The sequence below is a fragment of the Diceros bicornis genome, chromosome 21, assembly GCF_020826845.1.
Source record: "Diceros bicornis minor isolate mBicDic1 chromosome 21, mDicBic1.mat.cur, whole genome shotgun sequence".
NCBI classification, from domain to species: Eukaryota; Metazoa; Chordata; class Mammalia; order Perissodactyla; family Rhinocerotidae; genus Diceros; species Diceros bicornis.
The window spans coordinates 46,220,462-46,247,825 of record NC_080760.1 but is presented as its reverse complement, the minus strand read 5'-3'; the positions used below and the strand labels follow the sequence as shown (position 1 = coordinate 46,247,825).

General features: G+C 45.6%; 1 protein-coding gene across 1 annotated transcript in view; it reads left to right on the top strand.

The window, feature by feature from the left end:
* The window catches only part of KCNQ3 (potassium voltage-gated channel subfamily Q member 3), a 307,393-nt gene that overhangs the window by 264,750 nt on the left and 15,279 nt on the right, over positions 1–27,364 (top strand). Inside the window, exons 5-9 of the mRNA XM_058564950.1 lie at positions 4,162–4,311; positions 5,384–5,494; positions 6,994–7,089; positions 8,451–8,545; positions 15,350–15,376. Of these exons, the coding sequence (XP_058420933.1) occupies positions 4,162–4,311; positions 5,384–5,494; positions 6,994–7,089; positions 8,451–8,545; positions 15,350–15,376 (479 nt within the window). The remainder of the gene's footprint in view (positions 1–4,161; positions 4,312–5,383; positions 5,495–6,993; positions 7,090–8,450; positions 8,546–15,349; positions 15,377–27,364) is intronic.

Sequence of the window (27,364 nt, the reverse complement as noted above, 5' to 3'; positions counted from 1 at the left end):
GATAGGGAAAGAGAAAGCAACCTGCCCAAGGTCACGTGGTGGGACATAAACCCAGCAGTCCAGCTGCAGAGCCCACGTTCAGTGTTTGCTGCTGGTCGTGGTGGTGCTCTCCTCTCCAAAGATCAGAAGCTAGCAGAGGTGCAACTGGGTCCCATCTCTCCCAGAGTCCCATGTGGTTGAGCAGGCATGGAAACCCAGGGGGGTGGAGTCCAGTGTATCTGCAGCCTGGTGCTCCCTGTGTTTCTTTCCTAGTTTGCCCAAACCTGTGGTACCACTTTGTTTTAACATCCCTGCCTTGGCTGGACCCTGGAGAAATGAAGGAAAACCTGTGTGTCTCAGCTCAGGCAGGAAAAATCCATCAGAGGCCAGTGCAGGAGAAATCAGAGCAAAGTACCCCCAGGGGAGGCGTTTTCAGGGGATAAAGTCAAGGCTGCCTCCATCACCAAGAGAGTGCCTTCTTGTGCCAAGCTTAGTGGGTACAATGGATACTGTTGGTGCCCTGCCCAAATATCCTTTCCTCGGGGGATGTGCCCATCCCTCAGCTGCTGTGAGAGTCGGCAGCCAATGCTCCCAGCTGTCCCCGTCTCTGGATAAGTAGAGAGCTGCCTTGCCCAGGAGGTTATATCATCCTTATGCTCCTCCTCTCACATCAGGGAAGCCCACAGCTAATGACCAACTGACACAGGGTACCTTTCTTCATGTTGGGACCAGCCCTGTGGAACAATTCACACTCAGGAGCTCCCCATGGGATCAGGCGGAAGGAGGCTTCAGCTGAGACCACATCCTTGCTTAGCTCCTTCTCCTGCCCTGTCTGGCTCCCTTCACTCCCTCTCTCCTGAGAACCCCATTTCTCAGTAATCACATGCAGGTAAGTCACATGCACTGCATCCCTGTCTCGGGCTCTGCTTCTGGGGAACTGCACCTAAGCCAGTGACCCTGGGGCAAGTTGACATTGGGGAGCTCAGAGTCTTCCTTCGAAGTGCTCACATCACCATGCCACCCCCAACTGGGCAACCCCAGCACACACCCACACAGCTCCTGGTTCTTACATCCCAGGGACACACCCACATACCTTGGGGATGGATTCCTCTGAGGTGGTATCTCATCGTAGAATGAATATGAGCTTAGGAGTCAGACAGCAACTTGGTGCAAAATTCCTCGATGGTTGAAACATGAATCCTTCTGGCCGCTCACACAAGAAAAGGTACATCAAAGTGCCTGGTAAATAGTAGGTGTTCATTAATGGTAGCGTTTATAATTCCAAATATGCTCTTCTTCACAAACAGTACAAATAAATATGTAAGTAAAATGAAATACAAATTTAATTTAATTAATTTAATTTTATTTTTAATTTAAATTAAAAATTTTAATACAAATTTAGGAGTCTCACCTTAGAATGCAACTTCTTGCCATACACGTTTATTCCGTGTCGGTGCTCCTCTGGCCGCAGACTCGGTAAGGTCAGAGCATCCTCTCGAGAGTTCTTTCTTCTGCCTGACCTGCTGTCTTATCTTTTATCAGAGGACATGTTAGCAACACCTAAGCTTGTATCCGTGGAGCTGAGCTGGTTCCCAGCTCTCGTGGAAATTGGGGCGAAAAATGGCTGGTTTAGGTCCTGGTCCTGTGTTCCCTCAGATTAGAATAGATGACCGATGGATGTTTGCCATGGAATTCCTGGGAAGAGATGGGTCCACACCACTGCCAGACCCCACAGCTGAGGACAGCGGGGCAGAACTTCAAGACGACATCACATCTCTGTGGTGGGAGACTGAAGGTGGAAAAAGAAGCTGCTTGTCAAGCTCTATGTCCCATCGTTGTCCCTGACGGTCCCCACTAGACGCGCTCTTAGCCTTTCGCTGTTCCTAAACTGCAGAGCCGCTGCCGAGTTGGCCCTCACTTCTAGGGCAGGCGGTGTGTTTAGGAGGTTAGCACGTGCCTGGGTGTGAGTCCAGCTTCTCCATTTATGAACTGCAAGAGCTTAGAGCAGTTCCTTCTCTGATCCTGGTGAATAAGCACTTATCAATTCATTTCTTCATTCATTCATTCATTCAAAACATGTGTGTCTGGGCCAACCAAGTTCCATGCTTGGTCCCTCTGGGAGTCAGAGATGCAGAGTGGAGGCCCGTGTTACACAGGGTTAGACTTTTACCGTTAGGATAGGCCCAGCTCTGCTTGCAGAGCAAAGGAGCTCTGGAATCTCCGAGACCTAGCACAAAACCGTTGACATCTTCTAGCTCACATGGTGTCTGGTGTGGGCTGTGTGGCCCTCGTCTGTCTTGAAAATGAGCCTTGAGTCCCCGAGGCAAGGGAAGAGGGGCCTAGGGCATCCTGCAGAATGGATTAAAGGAACAGGCAGGGAGTTGCTCCATCACTCCCCCACACTGGCTAGACCCCAGTCACTCAGCCTCAGTCTGACTGCAGGGGCCCACAGGCACGTACAGGAGCCGTGGATATTGGAGACAGTCACAGGCTTTGCCACAGAGCTGCTGGCAAAAATTGTGTAAACTGGAATCACCTTGAATAGCCTTTTAAATGACTGCAAAGCACAGATTTGGGACACATTTTCACTCCTCATCAATGACCGTGATAATCACTTCTTAATGATCCAACACAGCCAGTTTTTCTGTGTGCACATAAACAGACAGCTGTTTCCTTGGTTAAGCACCAGACAAAACTTCTAACTCACATTTAGGGGCCAGAGGGTATGAAAAAACACAGGGACGCTAGAACCGCACTCAACAAGGCAAGAGGCTCGTGCTCAGACAGGTGTTGGGGAGGGACAATCCAATTCACCTTTCCCTTCTCCAACCTCCAGCAGGGCAGACCCTCGCCAAGGGAATGGCTGGCTGGATTGCCTGCACCATCTCCACTAACCTCTCTCTTTGCTGTAGAGCAAACTCACATGAGTGCACCAGGCACATGATGCTGTGGGGGACCCAGAGCTATAAGCAGATGAGCATAATGAAGTGTGAGAGATTAGAGAAGTCTGTTTAGAAAATGGAGATGAGCTCTATCTCTAGTTGGGTGAGCAAATACTCAGAAAACTTTCATAATGGAGGTGTTGTGAGTCTGAAGATGAGTCGACGCAGTTTGGTTGGCCAGTGGGGAAGGGCAGTTCAGGCAGTGAGACCAATGTGAGCAAAGGCTCGGAGGGAGGCAGGAAGCAGCCATGTCTGCAAGATTCCGTTGACCCAGAAGGCTGGCTGACTGGCCGCAGATGGTCAGATAGAAGAAGTATATCGATGTGAACAACTTTGTGATGACTCAGCAGGAATGACGGGCCTGATCTCCAGACCGTGTTCGCCAACAACCTTGACTTTCGTCTAGCCCAACCTGCCATGCGAAACATTGAAACTGGAGTAGAAAGAGAGAAATAGAAAGAAGCTTAGGGATTGTCTTGGTCAGGGTGTTTGATCTGCCCATCTTTGCCATATCTTTGCACCATCCTTACTATTCCTCAACATTTTTCTTTAAATCAACTTAATTCTTGTTTACTTACTCATATGTCCTGGTCTGTCATGTGATAATATCCATGATATGATAGATTTTATGTTATTTATGCTAATTTTTAATATGGTTTGAATCAAGATGTGACTGTTTAACATAAAAAATGCCTCTCTGCATTCCACCAGTGGTACACGTGGCACTTTCTGGAACTCTGTGGTCCATTCCCTTCATTTGAAAAATGAGGAAACCAAGGTTGGGGAGGAGGGGTAATTTGCCCAGGGTCACACGGGAAATTGGTGGCAAGGCTGGGTCCCTGTCCACAGCTCTGTCTGCTGTGCCGCGCTCACTTCCCCTTGCTGTCGATTTCCCAGTGGGACTGAGCTGCTCCTTGCTCTGCCCAGTCCTGCGTAGAATCCAGTCTCCTGAGTCCTGAGCCTTGTCTCAGCGGCAGCGGCCAGTTCCTCCTACCTTCTCGCCGTCCTGAGAAGCCTCTTGGTCTGTGATATCGAGGTCACCCTAAGGCAGGAATCCTCCTTTCCTCCTAGAGCCATACACTGGTGACTGTATTACTGATCCCGTTTACAGGGATGGGAGGGGAGGATCGGCGAAGGTAAGTAACTGGCCCACAGTCACAGAGCTGGTAAACCTGGACTCCAGCATCTAACCGGTGACCTCCCAGTGACCACTTCCCTTGTCCACTGCTTCCTCTCCCAGGAGCTCATCACCGCCTGGTACATTGGGTTCCTGACGCTCATCCTTTCTTCATTTCTTGTCTACCTGGTTGAGAAAGATGTGCCAGATGCACAAGGAGGAGAGATGAGAGAGGAGTTTGAGACCTACGCAGATGCCCTCTGGTGGGGCCTGGTGAGTCACCACCTTGAAGGCCCCCCACTTGGGGATTGACTGTTAGCGACAGAGAGAGGTGGAGGGCATGGTGTGGGCCTGCTCAGTGGGGCAGCTGCATTCTGCAATCCCAGGTGAGAGTAGGCCTCCTCCCTTTCTGAACTCACCTCTGGGAGCCCCCTTGCAGGGTGTGCCCTGGGAACAGGCTTTGCCATGTGTTTATAAGAAGTCAGGGCTCTGAACAGTCTGATCCCACGGTCACTCACGGACCTTACCTCTCTAGTTGTAGGCTGTTATCAGCCAAGCCATGCATGTACAAACCAACACAGTGGCAGATGCACACACATGCACACAGACCTTCAAACACACCTAGAGATGCACAGCCCCACACCCTAAAGGGACATGTGGGACTAAAGCCAGCATTTCTCGAAGGCTTACTTTGCTCTGGAGCATTGCTCTAAGCACTTTACATTTATTAACATATTTTAAACTCAAACAACTCTTATTATGAGCCCCTTTTTAAAAATGGGGAAACTGAGGCATGATGAGGTTAAATAATGAATTCAAGGAAGATCTCTGAGCCAGTTAGTGATTGACCTGGGATTTGAACGCAGGCGGTTGGGCTCCAGAGGCCACGCTCTTAACTGCTCTGATATCCTGCCTTCGTGTTCATAGGTACATGTGCGCTGATAGCCTACACATGTGAACATAAACACCAGAACAGATGTGTGCGTGGACATTAGACATGCACACATATCACACAATACACGTAAATACACTCACAAGCACACATATATTCAGAAACACGGCTATACACAAAATCACACATATGCAAATACACACGTGAATGTACATGCACATACACGTTTGCAATTGTTGAAGAATTTGTTGACTGATTAACTATAGATAGGTGATCCTTAACTTAGAAATAGGCATTGTCTCAGGGATCCCATATAAGTTAGTACTTGGTATCTTTTCTTGCTTGGGAAAAACATTCCCAAGTAGTACCAAAGGCTTACAGGTGGAGCTCAGTGGACGGTCACTGATGTCCCCCTCCCTGGGAAGTCCCATGTCTGAACTCTTCTGTCCTCAGATCACACTGGCCACCATTGGCTATGGAGACAAGACACCCAAAACGTGGGAAGGCCGTCTGATTGCAGCCACCTTTTCCTTAATTGGCGTCTCCTTTTTCGCCCTTCCAGCGGTAAGTACCTTCTACATTCTCCCTAGGGTGACATGCAGGACCCCCTCACCGCCTGGCCTCACTGAACTTTCCAGCCTCCTCTTCCATCCTGTCATATCCTCAATTCCAGCCCTGTCATCTCAACAGCGCCCCCTTATGCTTGGTTTCCTGCTGCTCTGCCATAGGCTGCGCTGCTTCCTTTCCCAGAGTGACCCCTCCGAACGTGGACTCCTCCAAGACCCAGGTTCAATGCTGCCTTCTTTGGGCTGAGTCAGTTGCTCCTTCCTCTGGGCATAACTCTACTAAGGCATTTCTGACCCCGTGCTGGGGTAGCATGTTTCCATATCTGCCTCCCCGGAAGACTGTGAGCTCCTTGCAGGCTGGGATTGTGTCTTTCCCTGTGTATTTCCAGTGCCTTGCACATGGCAGCTCCTTCTTATATGTGAGCTCCCTTCCCCTGCCCTATCATTTACTAATTTATGTAAAAATACGCATTTCCTTCAAGAGTAAGTCGTGACCCACGATAGAATAACTTCCCAAAGCCCAGTGCCCACAAGTGTAATACTAACGATAATAATAAATAGCACTTGTTCAACTTACTGTGCGCTGGAATCATGCCAAATGCTTTATCTACATCACTTCATTAATCTTCATGACAACATTATGGGTTTGGAGCTGTATTTATCTCCTTTTTCTAAAGGAGAAAACCAAAGCTTAATTGGATTAGTAAAGTTTCTGCAGCACAAGGCTGTTGGGTGGTGGAGCCGGGGATCCCAAGGCTGCTGGTTCTATAGCCCGGCTATTAATCACGAAGCTTAGAAGGAACCTTCTTAAATAACAATTCCTCCTCTACCTGTTGGCCGTGTTCTCTCTCCGTTGCAGCCCTACCTTGTCTGTTTATTTCCAAGCTGTTTGACCTTGGGCATATGACCATTCTGAATCTCAGTTTCCTCCTCTGTGCAAACAGGTGAGGGGCTATGGGGGTGCTACACGGTCTCTGAGTTCTCTTTCAATTTGAAAAGTGTGTGCTTCCACCCATTCAATCCACATGCGAGTCTGACCTGGAAATCAAAGCAAATCACAATTCTGGAAGATTCTAGCTACAGTAAAAGTCTCACGTGACCATTCAAGCAACTAAAATATTTTTTTAACTCCATTAACATTTACTGGGCGCTTGTTCTGTGCCATACTCCTTATTGGGCAGTTCCTGTACATTACCTGATATTTTTTCCTAACAACATTGTGAGGTAGGTACTATTATCCCTCTTCCCTGGGGAAGGCACTGAGATAGAGCAGATGGCAGGTTTGCCCAGGGTCTTATGGCTGGAAGGGGCAGAGTCAGGAGCTGAACCCAGGCCTTCCTGACTTCAAGGCTCCACGTAACCAGTTCCCTACCCACTGGAAGAGCAGGAAGGGCTCTTTCCCCTTCTCCCCTCCGCTCAGTGTTGTTACTGTGGGGCCCCGGAGTGGGGGTGGGGTTCCAGGTGGGGCTCACTTTGGGGTCTGGCTTCTCCCTCCAGGGCATCCTGGGCTCCGGGCTGGCACTCAAGGTGCAGGAGCAGCACCGTCAGAAGCACTTCGAGAAAAGAAGGAAGCCGGCTGCTGAGCTCATTCAGGTCCGTCTGCCTGGGGGCGAACTGGAAGGGACTAGGATCCCCGTGTGGCTGTGCGTGTGTGCGTGTGTGCGTGTGTGTGTGTGTGTGTTTGCACAGGAATGGGAATGCCCGTGAACGGGGACAGGATCTAAGCCCGTGCTTGCTGGTGATGGCTCTGGGTTGTTTCTGTGGTTATCTATGTGACCTGTCTCTGTGTGTACTGAAAGTGACAGTCCCATCACTCTCCCATTCAAGTTCTAAACCAATCAAGAAAATAGAAACAGGACTCAGACCGGGATCAAGCCATCAGCTGTTTTACTAATAATGTTGGAGTGGAGAATTTGACTTGGACCTAGGTCCATACTAGGCTTCTTCTCCTACTCCCCACCCCAGTCTTGGCCTAGGAACCCACAAGCAAGAGTCAGCCTAGAGGCCAGGTGCTTAGACAATCAGCTACAAGGAGATATGGCCCTTCACATCTGCCAAGGATAGAGAGCTCATAAGCCAAGAAAGGAAGAGATGCCTTATGTGTGCAGAATATTGAACAGCTCTCCATTTGTTCTGCCCAGTAGACAGTCATGTGCCAGCAGATGTGGGTCTCTTGCCAGCTCTCCATCTCCATCACTCTCCTTACCATGGGCTGGGGGACGATAGTGAGAGATGATGAGAAAGGCAGAAGTGATTCCTCTTTTACTTCAGAGGGAGTTCCTGCTTCATGGTTTCGTGGGCTGGTGGGAGCACAGAGAATAGGAAAGTAGAGTGTCCTGGCTATAGCCACATGGGACTGAATGTCTGCCTGACCAGCCCCTCGTGAACTTGTTTCCAGCTGTGGTGAAAGTCTCTCTGGATCTGATACAGGATAGTACACAATGTTATCCTACATTTTGTAATTTCTAGGCCAGTCGCAATCTCTAAGAGTCTGCTCCATTATCCCCCTAAACCCCAAACCATCACAGTATCCCAGAAGTTCTAGTATATTAGAATCAAACCGCCCCCCCAACTCTGTCTTGCACCCAGAAGTCGCCCAAAAGACTGTGTGTCTTTCTACATTTCAGAAGTCTCAAGGAGCCTTGTGGCAAGAGAAGTCCCTGCTCCTTTCAGGGATTTTAGACCCAACCCCCTCCTCTCCCTCCACTGCAGTTCACCCCCCACACGCCCTCCCCCAAAACACCAACTGTAGCTTCGAGATGATGGGGTCAAGGAAGGTTTTCTTCCCAAAGGAGCTACAAAAAGCCAAGAATCCCAGCTTCTCTGGATATTACCTCAGTGCACATTTAAACTCTTAGGAGTCAAGGACTTAACAAATGTTCTGATGTTGGGGATTCTCTATGACACTTTCATGTGATACCAGGTCCTTCCTGCCCCTCTTTTCTCTTCCTCAGGCTGCCTGGAGGTATTACGCTACCAACCCCAACAGGATTGACCTTGTGGCGACATGGAGGTTCTACGAATCAGTCGTCTCTTTTCCATTCTTCAGGCAAGTGGTGACTCATCTGAACGCTCAGAGCATGCCAGACCATCCCTCCCATGGGTCTGTATTTGTGCCTTAGGCCTTCACAGTTTCCTAGAGGGTGTCCTTCAGGGCAGTGGTTCCCAGTCTGGACCGCATATTAGAATCGCCTGGGTGCTTAAAAGATCCCGATGCCCAGGCCACACCCTAGGCTAATTAAATCAGAATCCCCAGGGGTGGGGTCCAGGCATCAGTGTTTTTTACAGCTCCACAGATGACCCCAGTGTGCCACCACGAGTTCCAGCTAGACAGTGTGGTGTGGCTGATAAGGAAATGTCTCGTCGTTGTTTGGGCAGGATCAGAGGCTGAGGAAGTGGGAGCCAGTGCAATGGGCCACCCTAGCAATCCAGGAGGCCACCACCACCCGGCCATGGCCTACACCCACAGACCACTCTGGACGCTGGGAAAGGGCAGGTGGAAAGGGTCCTTGGGCAATCCAGAGATGTTGTTTGTGTTCTCAGAGGTGGGAGATTAAATTAATGGTCTCAGGAAAAAATCAAAACCTCTTCCTATGGCCAGCACCCATAAAAGGGAGAGGAAAATTAATATTTATTGGATGTCCAATAGGTTCCAAAGATCCAAGTTCATATTTCATTTAATCCTACAGGCACCCTATGAAATGAGTCAGAGGTTCTCAAGAGTTAAGGTGCGTTAAAATCAGTGGGGGGTTGTGAAAACGCAGATCCCTCATCCACCCTCAGCAATTCCGATGGCGTTGAAGTGGTAAAAACTCTTGAGCAGATGCCCCCGGTGATTTTGACACAGTGGCTGCCCAGGGCACACTGGAGATGGGCTGAATGGTTGGTATCACCAGGCTCTCCTCGCAGATGAGCTCAGAAACTCTGGACATTTTGGCTAATGTCAGCCACATCCAGAGGCCTCCAAAGTCCATGATCTTTTCACTACTTGGGCTTCTGAAACAGTTTACTCCTTTCCAGGTTTTAGATACCGGGATTCTGAGCTCGGATTTTTAAACGTGTGGATAGAATGCTGGACTGCTAGAACACTTGAGTTGGAAAGAGGGACACTTAGCCTCATACCTGGAGCTGTCAGCTGCTCTGAACCATGTTTCTGCTTTGGTTTCATGGACCATAGCGTGACCCAGTACTAGATGGGTGGCTCCCTCTGTCACCATCCCACCCTCACACTCACTCATTATTGAACCTCCCACCACTGTCTGAACTCAGCCTCAATTATCCGTCCTCTCCCATAACCAGATTATGGTAAAGATTTATGGGAATTCACAAGATCTGGGTTCTAATGATCCGTTTCCCTGCATAAAACCTTGCAGTGGATGACCATGACAAAGAGCATAAAATCCAAAACCTGACCATGATCCACAGGGCCCCAAACCACAGGCCCCTGCTCACCTCTCCCACGTTGCCGTCTCTCATGTTGTCGCTCTCAAAAGGTTCTAGTGGCAGGCGCCACTTTCTATTCAGGGCATTCAGTCACCAATATTTGTGAGCCCCTTATATATGCTAAGCACTGGGCCAGCCCAGGGAACGTCACAGGTAACTTGCAAAGGAATCTAACCTTGATTCTGAAGTGAAGAGAAACCATTTGAGGCAGAGAATGACATGATCAGATCTGTATTTCAGGAAGATGAGAGGAAGAAGTGAGGAGGATGGATTGGACAGACTCAAGATTCTAGGCAAAGAGGTCAGATAGCAATGATTGCAGGATTCCGGGTAACAGGAAATGAGGTCCTAGACCAAGGTAGAAGCAATAAGACGGAAAAGGAGATGAAAGACCTGGAAGGAATAAGCAGAAGGGAAAAAACCTCAGGGAGTAATGACCTGTGGAAGAGTTAAGGAGACAGAAGAAGCAAGGCTTCCATAAATGAATGATAAAGTTTGGGTTTGTTGCTGTGATGCTGAAAGCTCTACCACCAGGATTTCAAATACCAGCAGGGTCACCCATGGTGGACAGGTTTCAGCAGAGCTTCCAGACTAGACAGACCAGGAAGAAGGACCTGACCACTCACTTCCAAAAAAATTGTCCAAGAAAACCCTATAAACAGCAGCAGAGCATTGTCTGCTATAGTGCTGGAAGGTGAGAGGATGGCGCAGAAGACAAGGCAGGCAGGGTTCCACTCTGCTGTACACAGGGTCACTATTAGTCAGAATCGACTCAAAAACACTAACAAGGAAAAGTTTGGGTTTACTGACTGTGTCTTCTTACTTGTAATTAGCTTTACTTCCTCAGAAGATGACCTTTGTGATTCCTCTTGATATTAAAATTTTATTATTGCTATAATCGTTTCGGTTTTGGGATAGTATCAGCCTTCTTTTGGATAGCAAGAGTCTTCTTACAATGGGCAAGTTGTGTCCTCTTAAGAGAACAGAGTGACCTTGAACTCAAAAACAAGAACATGTGCAACCACACCGAACGCAGAACCAAGATGATTTCTTTTTGCTCTGCATCCCAAGGTCTTGGCAATAGGCCCATTCTTTTGGGTTAATTTATTATAAATAAGGCATTGTCCTAGCTGTCAGAGACTTGGAGGACTACATTGTGCTGCAGACAGCTGCTGTGATATTGGAAGGGCTTTTAAACTAAGAGAGAACACTTCTTTCTTTCTTTATTTCAAGGACAAAAAGTATAAAGTCACTAGAGAATTCACTTAGCAACCATTCTGAAACAAGGCAGTCCCTTGGGAAAAGAATGTCCCTGAATTACAACCCACTCCATATGTTTAATGGCAGAGAGATAGCTGATAATACACTGGTGTGTCCTCACCTGCCTCCTAAAGGTTTTTTGTTTTTCACTTATGCTTTAAAAAAATATGACAACTTTATTGAGATACATTTCACATACCATAAGAGGATTTCACATACCGTAAGTACCCTTTCAAAATCAACAATTTGGTGATGTTTTTGTATATTCACAAAGTTGGGCATCGATTTCCACTATCTAATTCCAGAACATTTCCATTAACCCAAAAAGAAACCCTGTACCCTTTAGCAGTGACTCCTGGTTCCTCCTTTCCCCCAGTCTCTGCAACCACTAATCTATTTTCTCCCTCTCTTCTGCCTAAACTGGACATTTCATATAAAAATTAAATCTTCTAATATGATTTATTTCACTTAGCGTAACATTTTCAAGTTTCATCTATGTGGTCGTGTGTATCAGAACTTTATTCCTTTTTATGGCTGAATAAAATTCCATGATACATGCCCCATTTTATTTATCCATTCATCAGTTGATGCCATTGGGATTGTTTCCACCTTTTGGCTATTATGTTACCATGAACGTTCAGGGACATGTTGTGTGGACGTATGTTTTCAATTCTCTTGGGTATATACCTAGGAGTGGACTTGCTGGGTCGTATGGTAACTCTATGCTTAACTTTTCGAGGAACTGCCAGATTGTGTTCCATGGTGGCAGCACCATTTTACCTTACTCCAAAAGATGTTGAAGGATGAAGTTGTATAGCCCACTCCTAGGAGTGGTGCCATATCAGTTTCCAGCTCAGTGTAGTCCTTTGTTAATTTGCAAAAATATATATGTCTGGGGCTAGCAGTGATGGAGGATGGTGTTGCCTTTTTGTTTTTCTTTTATTACTACTTAAAATGATAATCTCATTATTTTTGAATTGCAAAGAACTTCAGAGAGTTTCAAGTCCAATCCCAATTTTATATGAGAAAAAACTGAGGCCCCTAGAAGCTCAGGAACTTACTCAAGGCCACACATCATGTTGGGCATAGCTGAGACCAAACCTAGGTCTTCTGATTTGCTGGCCAGTAGAGACCATGCAGACTCAGTACAAGTAGGTGGTAGGAGTCTGAGAAGGTACGGGAAGATACTGGGGGCATGGTAGATTGTACATTCTTATGTGCAAGCAGAGAAGAGGGCAGACATTAAAAACCAGACATTGCTTTCCATCAACAGAAGAACATGCACACTGATTGGTTTTCTAAAAGTGCTGGTGGAATTATCTATAGCTGCACTGTCCAATATGGTAACCACTAGTCACTTGTGGCTATGGAGCATCTGACTGTACCTAGTACAACTGAGGAACTGAATTTTTAATTTTATTTGATCTTAATTTAAATAGCCGTATGTAATTATTGGCTACCATATTGGACAGTGCACCTCTGGAATCATTAGATATTAGAACTAAAATGGAGATGAGGAGACTTGAGCCCAAGAAGTAGAAGTTACTTGACCAAGATGACCCGGTTAATTCATTGTGTAACCAGGACTTGTTCCTTTTATGACCAGGGTCAAGATTATTGGGGTGCTTAGAAATGGAGAAGGGGGACCACATGCAGTAATCCTTCCCTATGGCCAAACAACACTGGTTCTGCTTTCATGCATGCTATCTCATTTAATCTTTAGAATGTCCTGGAAGATAAGTAGAATGGGTAACTCCATTTTTCATAACCCCAATTTTATAGGGGAATAATCAGAGCGTCAGTGAGATTAATTAGCTTGCCTAATGTCACCCAGCTAGGAAGTGATGGAACAGAGATTGGAACCCAGGTCTTATGCTAAAACCCATTATATCTCTGGGAAGAAAAAGTTTTTTAGGGAGAAAACTGGGTAAAAGTAAGACAAGCATTATTGGGATAAAAATACCCATTTCTGAAGATTGTTGTACAATCAAATTGAATAAAATGTGTGAAAGTACCTGTCACAGTACCTGGCCCATAGTGGGTGTTCAGTCTCTGCTGGTTGAATCCAGGCTGGAAGGGAGTATTGGTGTTAGAGTGGAAAGGAAAGACAGTAAGCTCCCAAGTTATCGTCCTGGGAGAGACCAGGTTAGTGACAGCAGGGCTAGAACGCCCTGTCTGAATGTAGTTACAGACCTTTTATTCATTTATCCCCTTCAGCAAGTATTAACTGAGCATCTCGTATGTGCTAGGCACTGTGTTTGGCATTGGGATATAACAGTGACCAGGAAGGGGTCAGCTGTGCTGATCCTGTCACAAGGTAATGAAGACAAGGATGTTGTCACTTGGAGTTTTTCAGGGCTGTGGCTAGAGCAATCTCACTGGAGTAGTGGACATAGAAGCCAGCTTATCTGAACTAAAGAGTGACATGGAAATGACCACATAGGGACAGTGAGTGCAGATGGCAGCTACAGAGGGATGTGGGGCCAGACAAGAAGGGTCTAGTAGAGAGAGATTGATTCAGTGGGGAGGGGCAGGACTAGAGGAGAGAGCAGGGTAGAGGGCATGGGCTCCGAAGCTAAAGTGGAGAATTGGCCTTCATTGGGAGGGTGGACCCTTCATTCATCAGCACAGAGGAAAGCCAGTGGGTGGGGACACGTGTAAGAGGTTGTTGATTTGGTGGTAGGACCTTGAGGCAGATCTCAGTGAGAGGTGAGTCAAGGTCATTGGCTGGCAGGCAAGTGGGGAGGTAGGCAAGTGTGATAATAGAGGAGACAGCATGAAATCGTTGCCTTGGAGAGTGAGAAGGAATGGAAAGTGATGCCTCTGACTCCCTAACACTGATCTTGCCATGCCTTCTGCTCCCATCCTTCCCTCAGCCCAGTCCTTCACCCTTTCCTTCTCCTCTTATTGCCTTCCCTGCTTCTCCTAGAGTCAGAGGCCCAGAGAATACTAGAAGTTTAGAGCTTTTTCTGTCCATGGCTTCAAGTGGGGAAATGGACCCAGAGGATGTGTGACCAGCCCCAGGTCACAGTGGAGCTGAGCTGGCCCAGGAACTGGAAATTCTTAACCCTCCAACTGGCTCTTGTACTTCTCTATCATGATGCCGCCTATTCTCTCCCCATTTCTCCCACACCTGGATCCCAATGATGGGCCATTTATTCATTCAATATTTATGGTGCACTTATCATGTGCTAGGGTATGGGGTGCCCAGATTTTAGAGCTGAAAAAAAAGAGGCTCTGCTCCCAAGCAGCTCACGGACCACCACCTAGTTCTAAGACAGCGTGATCTGAGTAGAATCCCACATGTGAAGAGATTAGCTCAGTCTAGACCTTGGGGAGTTGGATGAGAAACCCAAGGAGGAGTCAGCCCCTCCAGCTGGAACTTAAAGGATGAGTAAGACTGTTCCAGACAGAGAAAAGAGGACGGGAATTCTAGGCAAGCCTGAGTGAAGGCTCAGAGTCATGACTGTGTGCATACCACCTGCGGCCTCATGGTTGGGAGTGTGGGCTGTGGAGCCAGATGGCCTCGGTTTGAATCCTGACTCTGCTGCTTCCTAACTGTGAGACCTTGAGCAATTTACTTAACCTCTCTGTGCATCAGTCTGCTCATCAGCAAAATGGGGATGATAATAATACTCACCTCATAGGGTTGTTATGAGGATTAAATGAGTTAACCCATAAAAAGCACTTAAAATAGTATCTGCCTATTAATTATTGTTCAATAAATATTAGTGATGATGATTATGTCGACTATGATGATGATGCTAGTGATGGGGTGTGTGGCAGCTAAATTATAAAATTCCTGATTTCCTGGTCTGTCCCCATCACTAAACAAATCACTCCAACCCAGAACAAGGCCTGGGGCAGAATAGGTGCTCATAACCATTCATTTTCTGGATGAGTAAATGAATGATTGAATGAGAAGAACTATGAGAACTCAGAGCCAAACCATAGCAGTGGGGGCCAGGGTTCTGGCTGGGGAAACCATCTCACTCATTGGTTCCCCTCCACACCCACCATCTTGTCCTGGAGCTCCACAATGCTCCTTCCTCTTCATCAAAGGGGAGCTTTGGGGCAGATTTTGGGAGAAAGGGAAGCTGTTTCATGTGATTTATGCTTTGTTTATTTTTTCTCCCTCATCTCCTCATAGGAAAGAACAGCTGGAGGCAGGAGCCAGGTACGTTTCTGACTACGCATCCCTTTCTTTGCACCACTGTTTTGGGACGGAGGGTCCAGTTCTATATGGTGTAGGGTCCCTGGGCAGCCGTGCTGCTCACAGAGAGAGTTTTGGGGCTCACTGCTGTTGCTGACCACCGTATTCTCTGCCATCTTCATGTGGGTTTACTCAGGGACAACTTAATAGTGATCATAGCAACAGCCACTTGTTGAGTGTCTCCTCGGGGCTGAATTTGGGGCCTGGAGTTCTGCATGTGTTTTCTCATTTGGTCCTCACAACCACCATGTAAGATTGGCCCTCGTTTCCTCATTTGTGGATTGAGGAGATTGGGACTCAGAGAGGTTGAGTTATTCCCCCTGGGTCACACAGCTATTGAGTGGCAAGACCAAAATTCAAACTCAGATCTGAAGACAAGACCATGTTATTTCTGTTATGTATTGTTCCATTTGCTTCTTGGGCTCACAGATGGTTCTTCAAAAAGTGAATCAAGACTATAATTCGTGATCCCCACAACTACAGAGGTTTCCTCAGTAAACCATGCTCACTACAGGCTGCTGCAGAGGCAGGTTAAGCTTCCAAATTATGAGCACTTCTCTATCCCTCCCTTCTCTTTCCCTCTCGAGAAGATGCCACAATATCAGGGAGACTATGGACCCTGCTCAAGATTGCAACCATCTGTTGCAAACATCAGTTTAAACTCTTTATATATTTATAAATATAAATATATGCAATAAATATAAAAATATATATTTAATCTATTATTGTTGACAAAGCACTTGTGAGGCCTCACAATCAGTTTCCTGGACACTAAGCTCAACTCTTGTCCTGCTGGAGCTGATAGAATTGGGGCAGAGGAGGTGGCAGGACCCTGGACCACCTTGTAGGGGAACCATTTGAAGACGATGGTCTTTGGGAAGCTGGGTCAGGTCCTCTTGAATGGGGTCCATGATGCCCCATCCCATTCGTAATCCGTCCTGGGAGAAACAGTTACAGACAGCACCAGTCAACTCACATGCAGAAACAGTTCAGACTTTCTGTCTCCTCTGTGCATGTTTTCAAATGGACTGAGCGTTTCTTGCCTGGCCCCAGTTTGGCCTGTAGGAGGCGTTTGGGGACACTGTAGAGGAGGGCTGGACGACTGACAGTGACAGTGTCAGGGGACATTTGCTAGAGAACCTGCAGCAGCTCAGAACTCACAGAGGCAGAGCAGGAAGACACCTCAGAGATCCTCTCCCAGGTACTTTTAAGAAACCGAGGCCCCCAAAGAGGGCAGGCTCACCCCAAGTTACAGAGCCCTTGAGCACCAGGCGGTACACGATCCAGGTCTCAGGACTCCCAACGGGATGCTGTTTCCCCTCCTTTTCTCGTGACCAACAGGGTTTTAAATCATGCAGGTGCTGATACTGCAAGTGAATTACTGAATCTGCCTTTATAGCCTTTTCTATGCGGATGTGAACAGAATTCAGCCAAATTGGAATGTACGTGCAAAATATCACTGTGCATTGGATAAGGCACTTCTGGTTTAATTTGGGCCCAGACAGATGTCTTTTGAGGCTTTGCTGGAGATGCTTCTCTGGTATTAAAAAAAGACTTTCTGAAATCTGATCATCAACTTACTTATGCCCCTTTCAAGAACTCCCCGCTCAGCCAGGGGTGCAAAGGGAACACACATTCCGTGATTTCTCAGGGTTAGAGTCGCTGGGTGTTTGCTGGCTCATGCCGCTCAGAGAAGAAGAGCTAGGTCAGTTGTATAAGCTGCTCAGTCTCCCCCATCCAGGCTCGGGGTGCAGCATTTTGGATCTGAGAGCAAATAGGTTTGGCTGATGGACTGGCAGGTGAGATGTCAGGAGCAATTGCAGCTGCGAAGCCTGGAGGTGGAGAGTGAGATCTGGAGGAAGGAAGAGTGAATTGTCGGTAGAGGAATCAATTCCTGTATCCAAGAAGGTGGGGAACAAGACTAGAGACTTGTCGGCAATGTGCACGTGCATTAGATTAATGTTTCCTGATGTACCATTTTCCCCCTTAGTGTTAGCTTCTTCATCAGGCTGCCAGCTAACTGGTGTTTCAATCTTCCTTTATTATTGTTTCTCAATAGCCAGAATCAGATTTGGAGTTCATCTTTTTGTCCCCCCTCTAGCGTAGGTAGCCCACACATCTGTTTATTTGTCAGCCTGAGGAAAGAGTTATATTCTCTGTGACTTAACAGATCCTGGTTCTGCGTTGGGGTGAAAAAAAGTCAGCATGTTGGAAAGAGCTCAAGCCCATAGTCACTTATAAACTATTGCTTGTTCCCATCCACCCCCAAGGGGTCAACAGAGAGATGAGCTTCTCTGGTACCAAGGATAAGACCGTCCTGAGTGTTTTGCTTTACGCAAACTTGTTTGAGCCCCGCTGACTTCCTGCAATGGGTGGGAGGTTGGCTTTGATAATTTTATGCTTCTTTCTCAGGATCTATGACTCTGAGGTTAATCAGAAGGAAGAGAGCCAACTTCTAGTGTGGGCTTAGTAGGAGCTGAGCATTTCTCATAGGTCGTCTTAATTAATTCTTATGAAGATGGGGGCAGTTGACACACACCCCCATCCCTTCTCACCTAGTTTAGAAGCCCCACTCATGGTGCCCTTAGGTAGGACTCAGCACTTCCCTAATACAGCCTTCATTTTATATATAGTTTCTAAATTCTCTTTTCTTCTCTAGACCATGTGTTCCATAAGGCTAACACTGTGCCTGAAATATAGGATGTGCTCCATAAATATTTGCTGAATGAATACATAAGTGACTTAATGATAGGCAGTATTTACCATCATTTTACTTAGGAGGAAATTGAACTCAAGTATTTACATAACTTAACACCTAAGCCAAACACAGAAATAGCCAAGGTGGGGATTTCAAGGTCTGTCTGAGTCTATCAGACCACACTGGGCTTCGCACAGGTGGTTGTCGTGCCCTCCTTTTGACCCAGGAGTAGAGAGTGAGCTCAGTTAATCTAACAGACACGTGATCTTGGCATTTGTTCTCCCTCGGCCAGGAATTCTTATCTCACATCTTCATATAGCTCCATCCTTCACTTCATTTGGGACTCTGCCTAGTGTTACCCCCTGAAAATGACCCTCCTTGACCCCTGACCCATGCCCCATCAGTCTCTATCCCCTTGATCCTGCTTCAGTTTCCTTGTTGGCACTGACGATTACCTAATATATTATGCATGATCTTGTCTGCCTGCCTCACCAGATCGAAGACCACCAAGGGGCTAGACTCTGTTCTGCTCACTGCTTTATCTCCAGCACCTGAAACAGTGCCTGGAACACAGCCTGCACATGGTTGGCTTTAAGTAGATATTAACTTACTGAAAAAGTGGGTAGATGATAGATGGATGGATGGATGGATACATGGATGGATGGATGGACAGACGGACAAACTCTTCAAGTGTCATAAAGCCAACTTAAACTACCTTGGACTAAGAGGGAAATGTAATGGCTCACACAGTCACCCATCAGAGAGGGTGGGAACTCCCGGTAGGAATCAAGGAATGGGACCCTTCTGGGATTTCTCTCTTCATCGCTTGTCTCTGCTTCTCTTTTTGTTTTCACTCTCTCAGCTGACTTTCTCCATACTGATGAGGTTGTGGATGCAAGCAGCCCCAGGATCACATATTTTTTCCTCTTTCTTCTGTCCATCTATTCCTCAACCAACTTCAGTTTGAAAGATCCCAGGGAAGCACTTAGATTGGCCCGATTTGGGTCACATACTCACACCTTGCATAATCTCCGTGGCTCAGAGAGTAAGAGGCTACTACTTGCAAAACTCTGGGTCATGTTTCCACCAATTAGAGTGGAGGGGTATGGGTTCAAGAAACTGTGATTGGCAGCCCCTATGAGAGTCACTTGGTTGAAGGTGGGGGATCAGTTCCCCAATAGAATAGAGTCCTTTTCCCCCAAAGAATAGGGGATGAAACATAGAGCAGACAAAAATGATAGATGCCCATGATAGGCATAAATTCTACCCATAAATTTTCAAATTCCTAAAAATAATATTGCATTAAAGAACATCAACAATAAAGCAAACTGAGACTCATTTATTTTGTAGATTATACTAGAAAAGACTGGTATTTTTTGTTAGGGACATCATTTTGAACATCAGTTATAACTATTCAGTAGATGTGCAGCAGTGCTGATAATTAGGGGTGTTTGTTTGATAGAAACTAGCACATTTTGAATTCTCAAAACAGGTGACTTCATTGACAATAACTACTTGCCTGAGCCCAATTGTTCACTTTGTGTTTTCAAACAATTCGGTCTGAACAGCAGCCTCCACGACTCTTCTCCTCTGTTTTGGTCTTTGGAAAGGGAAGAAATTTGTCCCAGGAATCTTCTTTATCTCCTGTCTCATTATTATGTCCTTCTCATTGCAAGGCTGTCAAATTTAGTAGAGGATCATTCTTTGGATCAAAGAATTCAAGTGTAATAACAATAATTTATATAAAATGCTTACTGTTTGCCAGATATAGTTCTAAGCACATCTAGCCCTCATAGCCACCCTATGAGGCAGATACTATGTTGAATCCCCATTTTACAGATGAGAAAACTGAGGTTCAAAGAGGTAAGTGACTTGTACAAGATCATACAGCTAAGAAAGTAGCAAGAGCAAGACTTGGATCCAGTTGGTTTAGCTCCGTAGTTCATGGTCCCGACCACCATGTTGGTCCTCACAGTTGTTGGGAACAGTTACCCAATCGGTCACTGCAGGTGTCCCCTTTGCTTGTTTTGTTTTCTTCTACCCTTTCTTGGCTCATGTAGCTGGAGTCCCTGCCATGAGGGGAGGCTGTGCAGGCAAAGAAAGGCACAGAGCCAGGATCTTCTTTGGAGGGAAGGAGCATCTGATCAGACACTGTAATTCATACTTTGCCTTCTCCCTGTGACATCAGCCACATGAAATTCATCTCACAGGGTGATGGATGGTGTTGGCAATAAATCTCCTTCCATGCCCTAGAAAAAAATGACTGTTAAAGGTGTTCAGGAATTTACAGATGAATTAATCCAATCCTCTAATTTTACTGATAAGAAAATTGTTACCCAGAGCAAAACAAGAGCTTTGGATACAATCCCATAGCTATTAGTATTTTCTCCTGCCATCCAGACCCTGCAATACTGGTCCCAGGCTGCAGAGTAACTGAGATTGGACCAAGGCTGTTTAACCTCAGAGTGATACCCAACATGTCCCAAAGGCTTCGTCTCAATTTTCCTTTTGGAATATGGGGGTGTGCTTATTTATAGCACTCCTTTCCCTCTAAATTATGAGCCAACTGAGAAATAGACAAAGGAGTCAGAGAAGGATCAAAATATAGGCTACATCTGCTGGGTAAAGCAGAATTGGCCCTGGGGGCAGCAATGAGCTTCGTAATGCTTCCCACTAAGTCTGCCCTTGGGACCAGCGCATAGACAGACACTCTCCCAGCCAGCCACCTGGGGTCATGGCCTGTCTTCTTGGAGGCCCATCCAATCAAGTGGGCCAATGGCTGTTGCACATGCATCATAACCCAATCAGGTAATTCACTTCCTCCCACAGGGAGAAGCCAGGAGAGGCAGAGGTTTCTTCTCAATTCTTCTAAGAGTGTGATTTGCAAAAATATGAGAAAGGATGGTCCTCCCTACCCTTCATGTAGTTTCCTATCCACCTGTGAGCACATCTTTCCTTAGCACGCAAGAATGGGTCGCAGCCTTTGACTTTGTCCCATCTGTCTGAAAACAGTACTCATGCATGCACCGAGCTCTCATTGTTTGCTATATTAGTTTCCTGTGGTGGCCATAACAAATTACCACAAATTGGGTGACTTAAATCAACAGAAGATTATTCTCTCACAGTTCTGAAGGCTGGATGTCCAAAATCAAGGTGTCATCAGGGCCATATCCCTCCAAAGGCTCTAGGGAGAATCCTTCCTTGCCTCTTCCTAGCTTCTGGTGGTTGCTGGTAATCCTCCGCATTCATTGGACTTGTAGACCCATCACTCCATTCTCTGCCTGCCTCTTCACATGACCTTCTTCCCTCTACGTATGTCTGTGTCTCTGTATCCAAATCTCCCTTTCCTTTCACTTATAAAGACACTAATCATTGGTTTGAGAACCCACCCTACTCCAATATGAGTTCGTCTTAACTTGATGACATCTGCAAAGACTCTATTTCCAAATAAGGCCACATTCACAGGTATCAGGTTAGGGCTTGAACATATCTTTTTGGGAGACACATTCAACCTTCTACATTTGTCAAAGGCAAGAGTGATGGGTTTGCATACGGTGGGAAGCTGTTTGAGCAGATCCACGATATGTGATCTTGAGATTGACATTTATGAGAGTTAGATATCAATATCCCCCTACAGAGATGAGGACACTGGGGCTCAGCAGGTGAAACAGCTTGCACAGGGGCTGGGATGTTATCCTGTGTCTGTCTGGCTCCCTCCAGATCTGTGGTCCTCTCTGCTCTTTAACCAGGGACTAAAAATAACCGGGTGGTAGAATTAGGAGATAGTCATAGCAATAAGAGTTGAGAGCAGACTATCAGACTTCAAATCCTGGCTGCACTACTCACTAGCTGTGTGATCTTGGGCAACTCATGTAACCTCTCTGTGTCCCCACGTCTGTATCTGTGAAATGGGGATAATAATAGTGTCGTGGGCTGGTTGGAAAGACACCTATGGCCCAGCATGAAGTAAATGCTCACTAGAGATTAGTGCTGGTCAATTGGTGTGTTATTCATACATGAGATTTGGATACATGGGGAAAATAATTCTTTTAGGAGACCAACAGAGAGAAATACATTGCTCCTCACTCTCACATCAGTGTGTGAGTCTGTGTGTCCTTGGAGCATCAGCTGCAAATGTCCTGGAATCGTGTTCATAGGTTCCCAGATTTGCTGCATCAGAAGAAATTAAATAGTCCATTAGCTCAGCTAACCTTGCAGACTTGTCAAGATCTAAGAGAACCAGATTAACACATCAGGGTTATTTCAAAATCTCGATGCTGTTCCTTGCAGCCCAGCAGTCAATCCACTCGTGATCCTGCCTCCTTGTCTCTGCTTTATCCACCCTTTTCCTTCCCCAGTCTAGACAGTTCCTTAGGAACCACCAGCCACCTGCGCCTAAACTCACTCATCACGAGAAGGCAGAGGTTGGACTAGGTTATTCCTAAGCTACTTCAGGTCCTGTGTGCTGTGAGTTTGTGGCTACAGTAACAGAACTGATCCCACGTTGTTTTGCCGCATTAGACGGTGTGAGTTATAGGTCACTTTTAAGAATTTTGCCTGTGTGATCTTGAACACACTGCCAAACCTCTGTGCCTCAGTTTCCTCATCTGTATAATGGTTATAGAAGAGTGCCTACCTCCTGGGGCTGTTGTAAGGATTAGGTGCTTAGAATAGAGCCTTACCCATGGCAAATACTGCATAAGGGTTTGCTTTTATTATTATCACTATTATGATCCTGATTGGCACCCACATTTCTAGGATTTCTGTGCCCAGGATCTTTTCCACATGGTGTGGGGCTGGCTTAGGAGTCAGATCAACATAGGTTTGAATCCAGCTTTGCAATAGTCTTCTACTCCCTCCCTCCCCACTTCCTTCCTTCCTTCTTCACCAACTGAAATAGTGAGTTCAGAGCCCTGCTTTGTGTCAGGCCCTAGAGATTCCCAGGGAATTGGGACTCTCATTCGAATGGGGAAGGCACGCACAGTCTGATGAGGGAGGCGCTCACGGTCTGACGGGGGAGGCAAATGTGTCAACCAAAAAAGAACAACGCAGTGTGGAGGGTGCTGGTGTGGGGATATTACAGACACGAGGTAGAATGAGAAAGGAAGGGCATCCTAACTTCTACCTGGAACAAGAGGTCAGGGAGGATCCACTGAAGTGCTTTCTTTTGTCCTGACTATCAAGGGCTGAGTGGCTTTTCATTGGGCTAAGGGAGGGATTCAGGCCCTAATTTTGTTCCTTCTCTCAGTCATGCTTTCTTCCTTCAAACTAACAAGCATTGAGTCCCTAGGCCTGGAGTCTTTCCACAGGCCATCTCTTTCTATATGAGAAATTTCTAGAAATGCCAGCTCATTAGGTCAGTAAAGAAGAAGAGCATGCAGATGTCTTAAAGAAAATGCACAAAATGCCTAAATAAATGTCTTCATTTTTCTATAAGGGATGTATAGCTAGAAACAAAAGATATGAGATTTTTGGTTCTCCCAGCTCTACTGTGAACAGTGTGAGAGCTGAAAGAAATTACCATTGTCTTCCTCAATATTGATGCTGTTTATGGAAGGCTTGTCAAGTTCCAGGCCCCTGTTGGCCACTCTACTTTCATTGTCATATAATCCTCAATTAAGTTTTCCAGTTTTATCAAAAAGAAACAAAGGCGAGGTTGCCACTTTCATTCATAGTCTTTTCTCAGAAATAAAATAGGGCACCAAAGCCTCAAAGGTTTGGCACATGGATGATGACAGGTGTTTATTATCTCTTTGCCTTCTCTATCTTTCTCGGGGTAGACTATGGTGCTAGAGGAGCCTTCTAAAAGGGGACTGCAGATCTTGTGTAAGGCCCCACCTTTTCCATGTGGAAAGATGGAAGAATGAAAGAATGAAGGAGAGAAGGGACAAAATTAGGGCTTTAACCCCTGTAGGTGGGATTGGCTGCTCTGTGATGATCATTTGGTCTGTGCTGACTCATTGAGTTCTCACAACAAACAGCACAAGACAGGTTGACCACTTCTTCAAAAGACTCTTCTCTTGGCTGCAGTGACACTGCACTGTTGGTTTGTCCATCCAACTATCTATCCCTCCATCTGTCATCCGTCCATCCATCCATCATCCATCCATCCATCCATCATCCATCCATCATCCATCATCTATCCATCCATCCATCCATCATCCATCCATCCATCCATCCATCATCTATCCATCTGTCCATCCATCACCCGTCCATCAATCCATCATCTATCCATTCAGTTATTCAACGAATATTTATTAAGACCCTCCTGTGTACCACAAACCATTTTAGGGAATATCACTATTAATAAGAAAGACAAGATCTCCAACTGTTTACTTGACAGGATACCTCTTAGTCTTCCTAAAAGTAACGTGTCCCACACTTGATATTTGTTCTTTTGTTTTTTTAAATATATGTTTTATTAGTTTATCTAGGACATACATGCCCAACAAAGGTGGCACAAGGAATCTAGAGAAACAAGCAAAGTTGTTTACTAAGCACAATTTGCCTTTGATATTCTTTCACTCACCCATTGGGTTTCTTCCCTTCCAACTTCTCTGTGATATCACAGCCTCAGGGACAGCTCCTCCCGACTACGCCCATGTCATTCTGTGTCCTGGGTGGGATGGTGGGGCAGGAATTGCATTTAAAGTACCACTCCTATGTCTCTCTTTGTATTTTGTTCACATGAGCACTTTTATGAGTTTTTAATGTGCAAAAGTGGGCCCAGAGCAGAATTTGAGAGTAGGGAAAAAGAGAGTTTAATTTAATTGGGAATGAGAAAACTCTAGATTGAGCAGGAAAGGACTCAACCCTAGAGCAAGTGTATAAAGAGGAAAAGTGGGAGGAGAGAAGGGAATTCAGAATCCAGCAGGATGGCATAACCACTGAGAAATTCCCAATGGAGGGGGTCTAAATGAGTCTTTAATTTAATTTAATTTTTAATTTTAATTTTCTGAAAAAAAACATTTTCATGATTCATAAATCAAAATAATATGGAGGCATATAGTGAAATGTCTTAGTCCCACTTTTGTCCCTGTCCATCCCATGTCACCCTCCCACACTCCACAGATAATTTCTTTTTTAGTTTCTAGGGTATTTTTTCAGTGTTTATTTATGCAAACATAAACAAAAATTAATTTTTATTTTTATTTTTCCAACTTCCAAAAGTATTTTAATAGTGATATCTAATATTCAAATTAAGTTATTTGAGCTATGAGTAAATCCTCAAAATTTAGTAAAATCTGCTTCATATACAGTCTTGTATGTAGTGTGTATGTGTGGGGCTGTGTGTGTGTGTCAAGGAAAGGGACTGACAAACTCCACTTTTTTTCCTTTAGTGAGGAAGATTCACCCTGAGCTAACATCTCTTGCCAGTTTTCCTCTATTTTGTATATGGATCACCACTGCAGCATGGCTGAGTGGTGTAGGTCAGAGTCCGAGATCCAAACCCACAAACCCAGGCCACTGAAGTGGAGTGTGCCGAACTTAACCATTACGCCATGGGGCCAGCCCCCAAACTCAACTTTTAGTTTCTTCTCCAAACCTGTTTTTGTCCCATCTTACTCATCTAAAAATATTGCATCACCACCTACCCATTTGTGTAGCCGGAAACTCAGAAATGGTTTCTTATCTGTCTCTTTCCCTTACAAGCCACATAGAATCCATCAGGGAAGACTTACCGTGGTGCTACTCCAAAATAAATGTCAAAGTTCTAGTCTCCTCCTTCTTCCCACTGCAATCACTCTAGTCCAAGCCATCAACATCTCTTGCCTGGAAAACGTCAGTGGCTTCTTCATTCACCTCTCTTTTTGATTCTTGCTTCCCTCCAATCCATTCTCCACTGAGCAGCTATTGTTTTTTTGTTTTTAATTTTTAATTGTGGTAACATACACATAACATAAAACTTACCATCTTAACCAGTTTTAAGTGTATAGTTCAGTGTGTGTTACGTACCATTAAGTCAGCTCCCATTCCTGGTGACCCTATGAATGAGTGATGTCCACAATGTCCTGTCCTCAACAGCCCTGCTCAGCTTCTGTAGACTCATGCCTATGGTTGCCTTTATGGAGTCAATACCTCTCATAGTTGATCTTTCTCTTTTCCTGCTGCCTTCTATTTTTCCCAGCATTATTGTCTTTTCCAAAGAGTCCTGCCTTCTCATAATGTGCCCAAATGGGGAGAGCCTGTTTTATCAGTAATGTTAAGTATATTCACATAGTTGTGCAACCAAGCTCCAGAACATCTCTGTCTTATAAAACTGAAACTCTGTACCCATTAAAAGCAACTCCCCGCTTTCCTCTCCTCCCAGCCCCTGGCAACCACCATTCTACTTTCTGTCTTTATGAATTTGACTACCCTAGATACTACATGTAAGTGGAATCACACAGTATTTGTCTTCTTGTGACTGGCTTATTTCACTTAGCATAACGTCCTCAAGGTTAATCCATGTGGTAGCATGTGTCAGAAATTCCTTTCTTTTTAAGGCAGAATAATACTCTGTTATATGGATATACCACATTTTGTTTATCCATTCCTCCATTGATAGACATTTGGGTTGTTTCCACCTTCTGGCTACTGTGAATAATGCTGCTGTGAACATGTGTGTTCTTTTTGAAATACAAAGTTGATATACTCTCCCCTTCTTAAAACTCTTTGGTGGCCTCCAGGTGCACTTAGAATAAAATAAAAATTCCTATTTTCTATTTCTATTTCTGAATCTTATTTCTAGAATCCCTGACCAGTCTGGCTTCTGATCTCATCTTGTGCCACTTTGCCCCTCATTCACGATGTTTTGGTCATGTACCCTCCCTTCAGTTGCACAAACCCAGTGCTCACGTCCCTTGCATCCACATACAGTTCTTCCACTTCAAGAGCTCTCACCCTTTTTCTTTGCAGTCTGGCTTCTTCTCACCCTTCAAGTTCAGCTTTAACATCTGGAGCATCACCAATTTGGTCCTGGATTACTGAAATTGGCTTCCTAATCAGTCTTCCCATCCACCCAAGCGGCCTTCCCTGACCACCAGACCTAAGTCGACCTCCTGTTATTCTCCATTACTATGCTCTATTTGTTTCTTGGTCAGATTTATAGCAATATATGTGTCTGTTTGCTTGTTGTATGCCTTCCTGACCTTATCACAAGCCCATTGGAGGCTGAAAACCATGTCTGTTTTTGCCACCACTGTATACTCAGCAAGTTACCAGGAGACTAGCACTTATAAGGTGCTGAACACATTTTTGTTTAATAAGTAAAT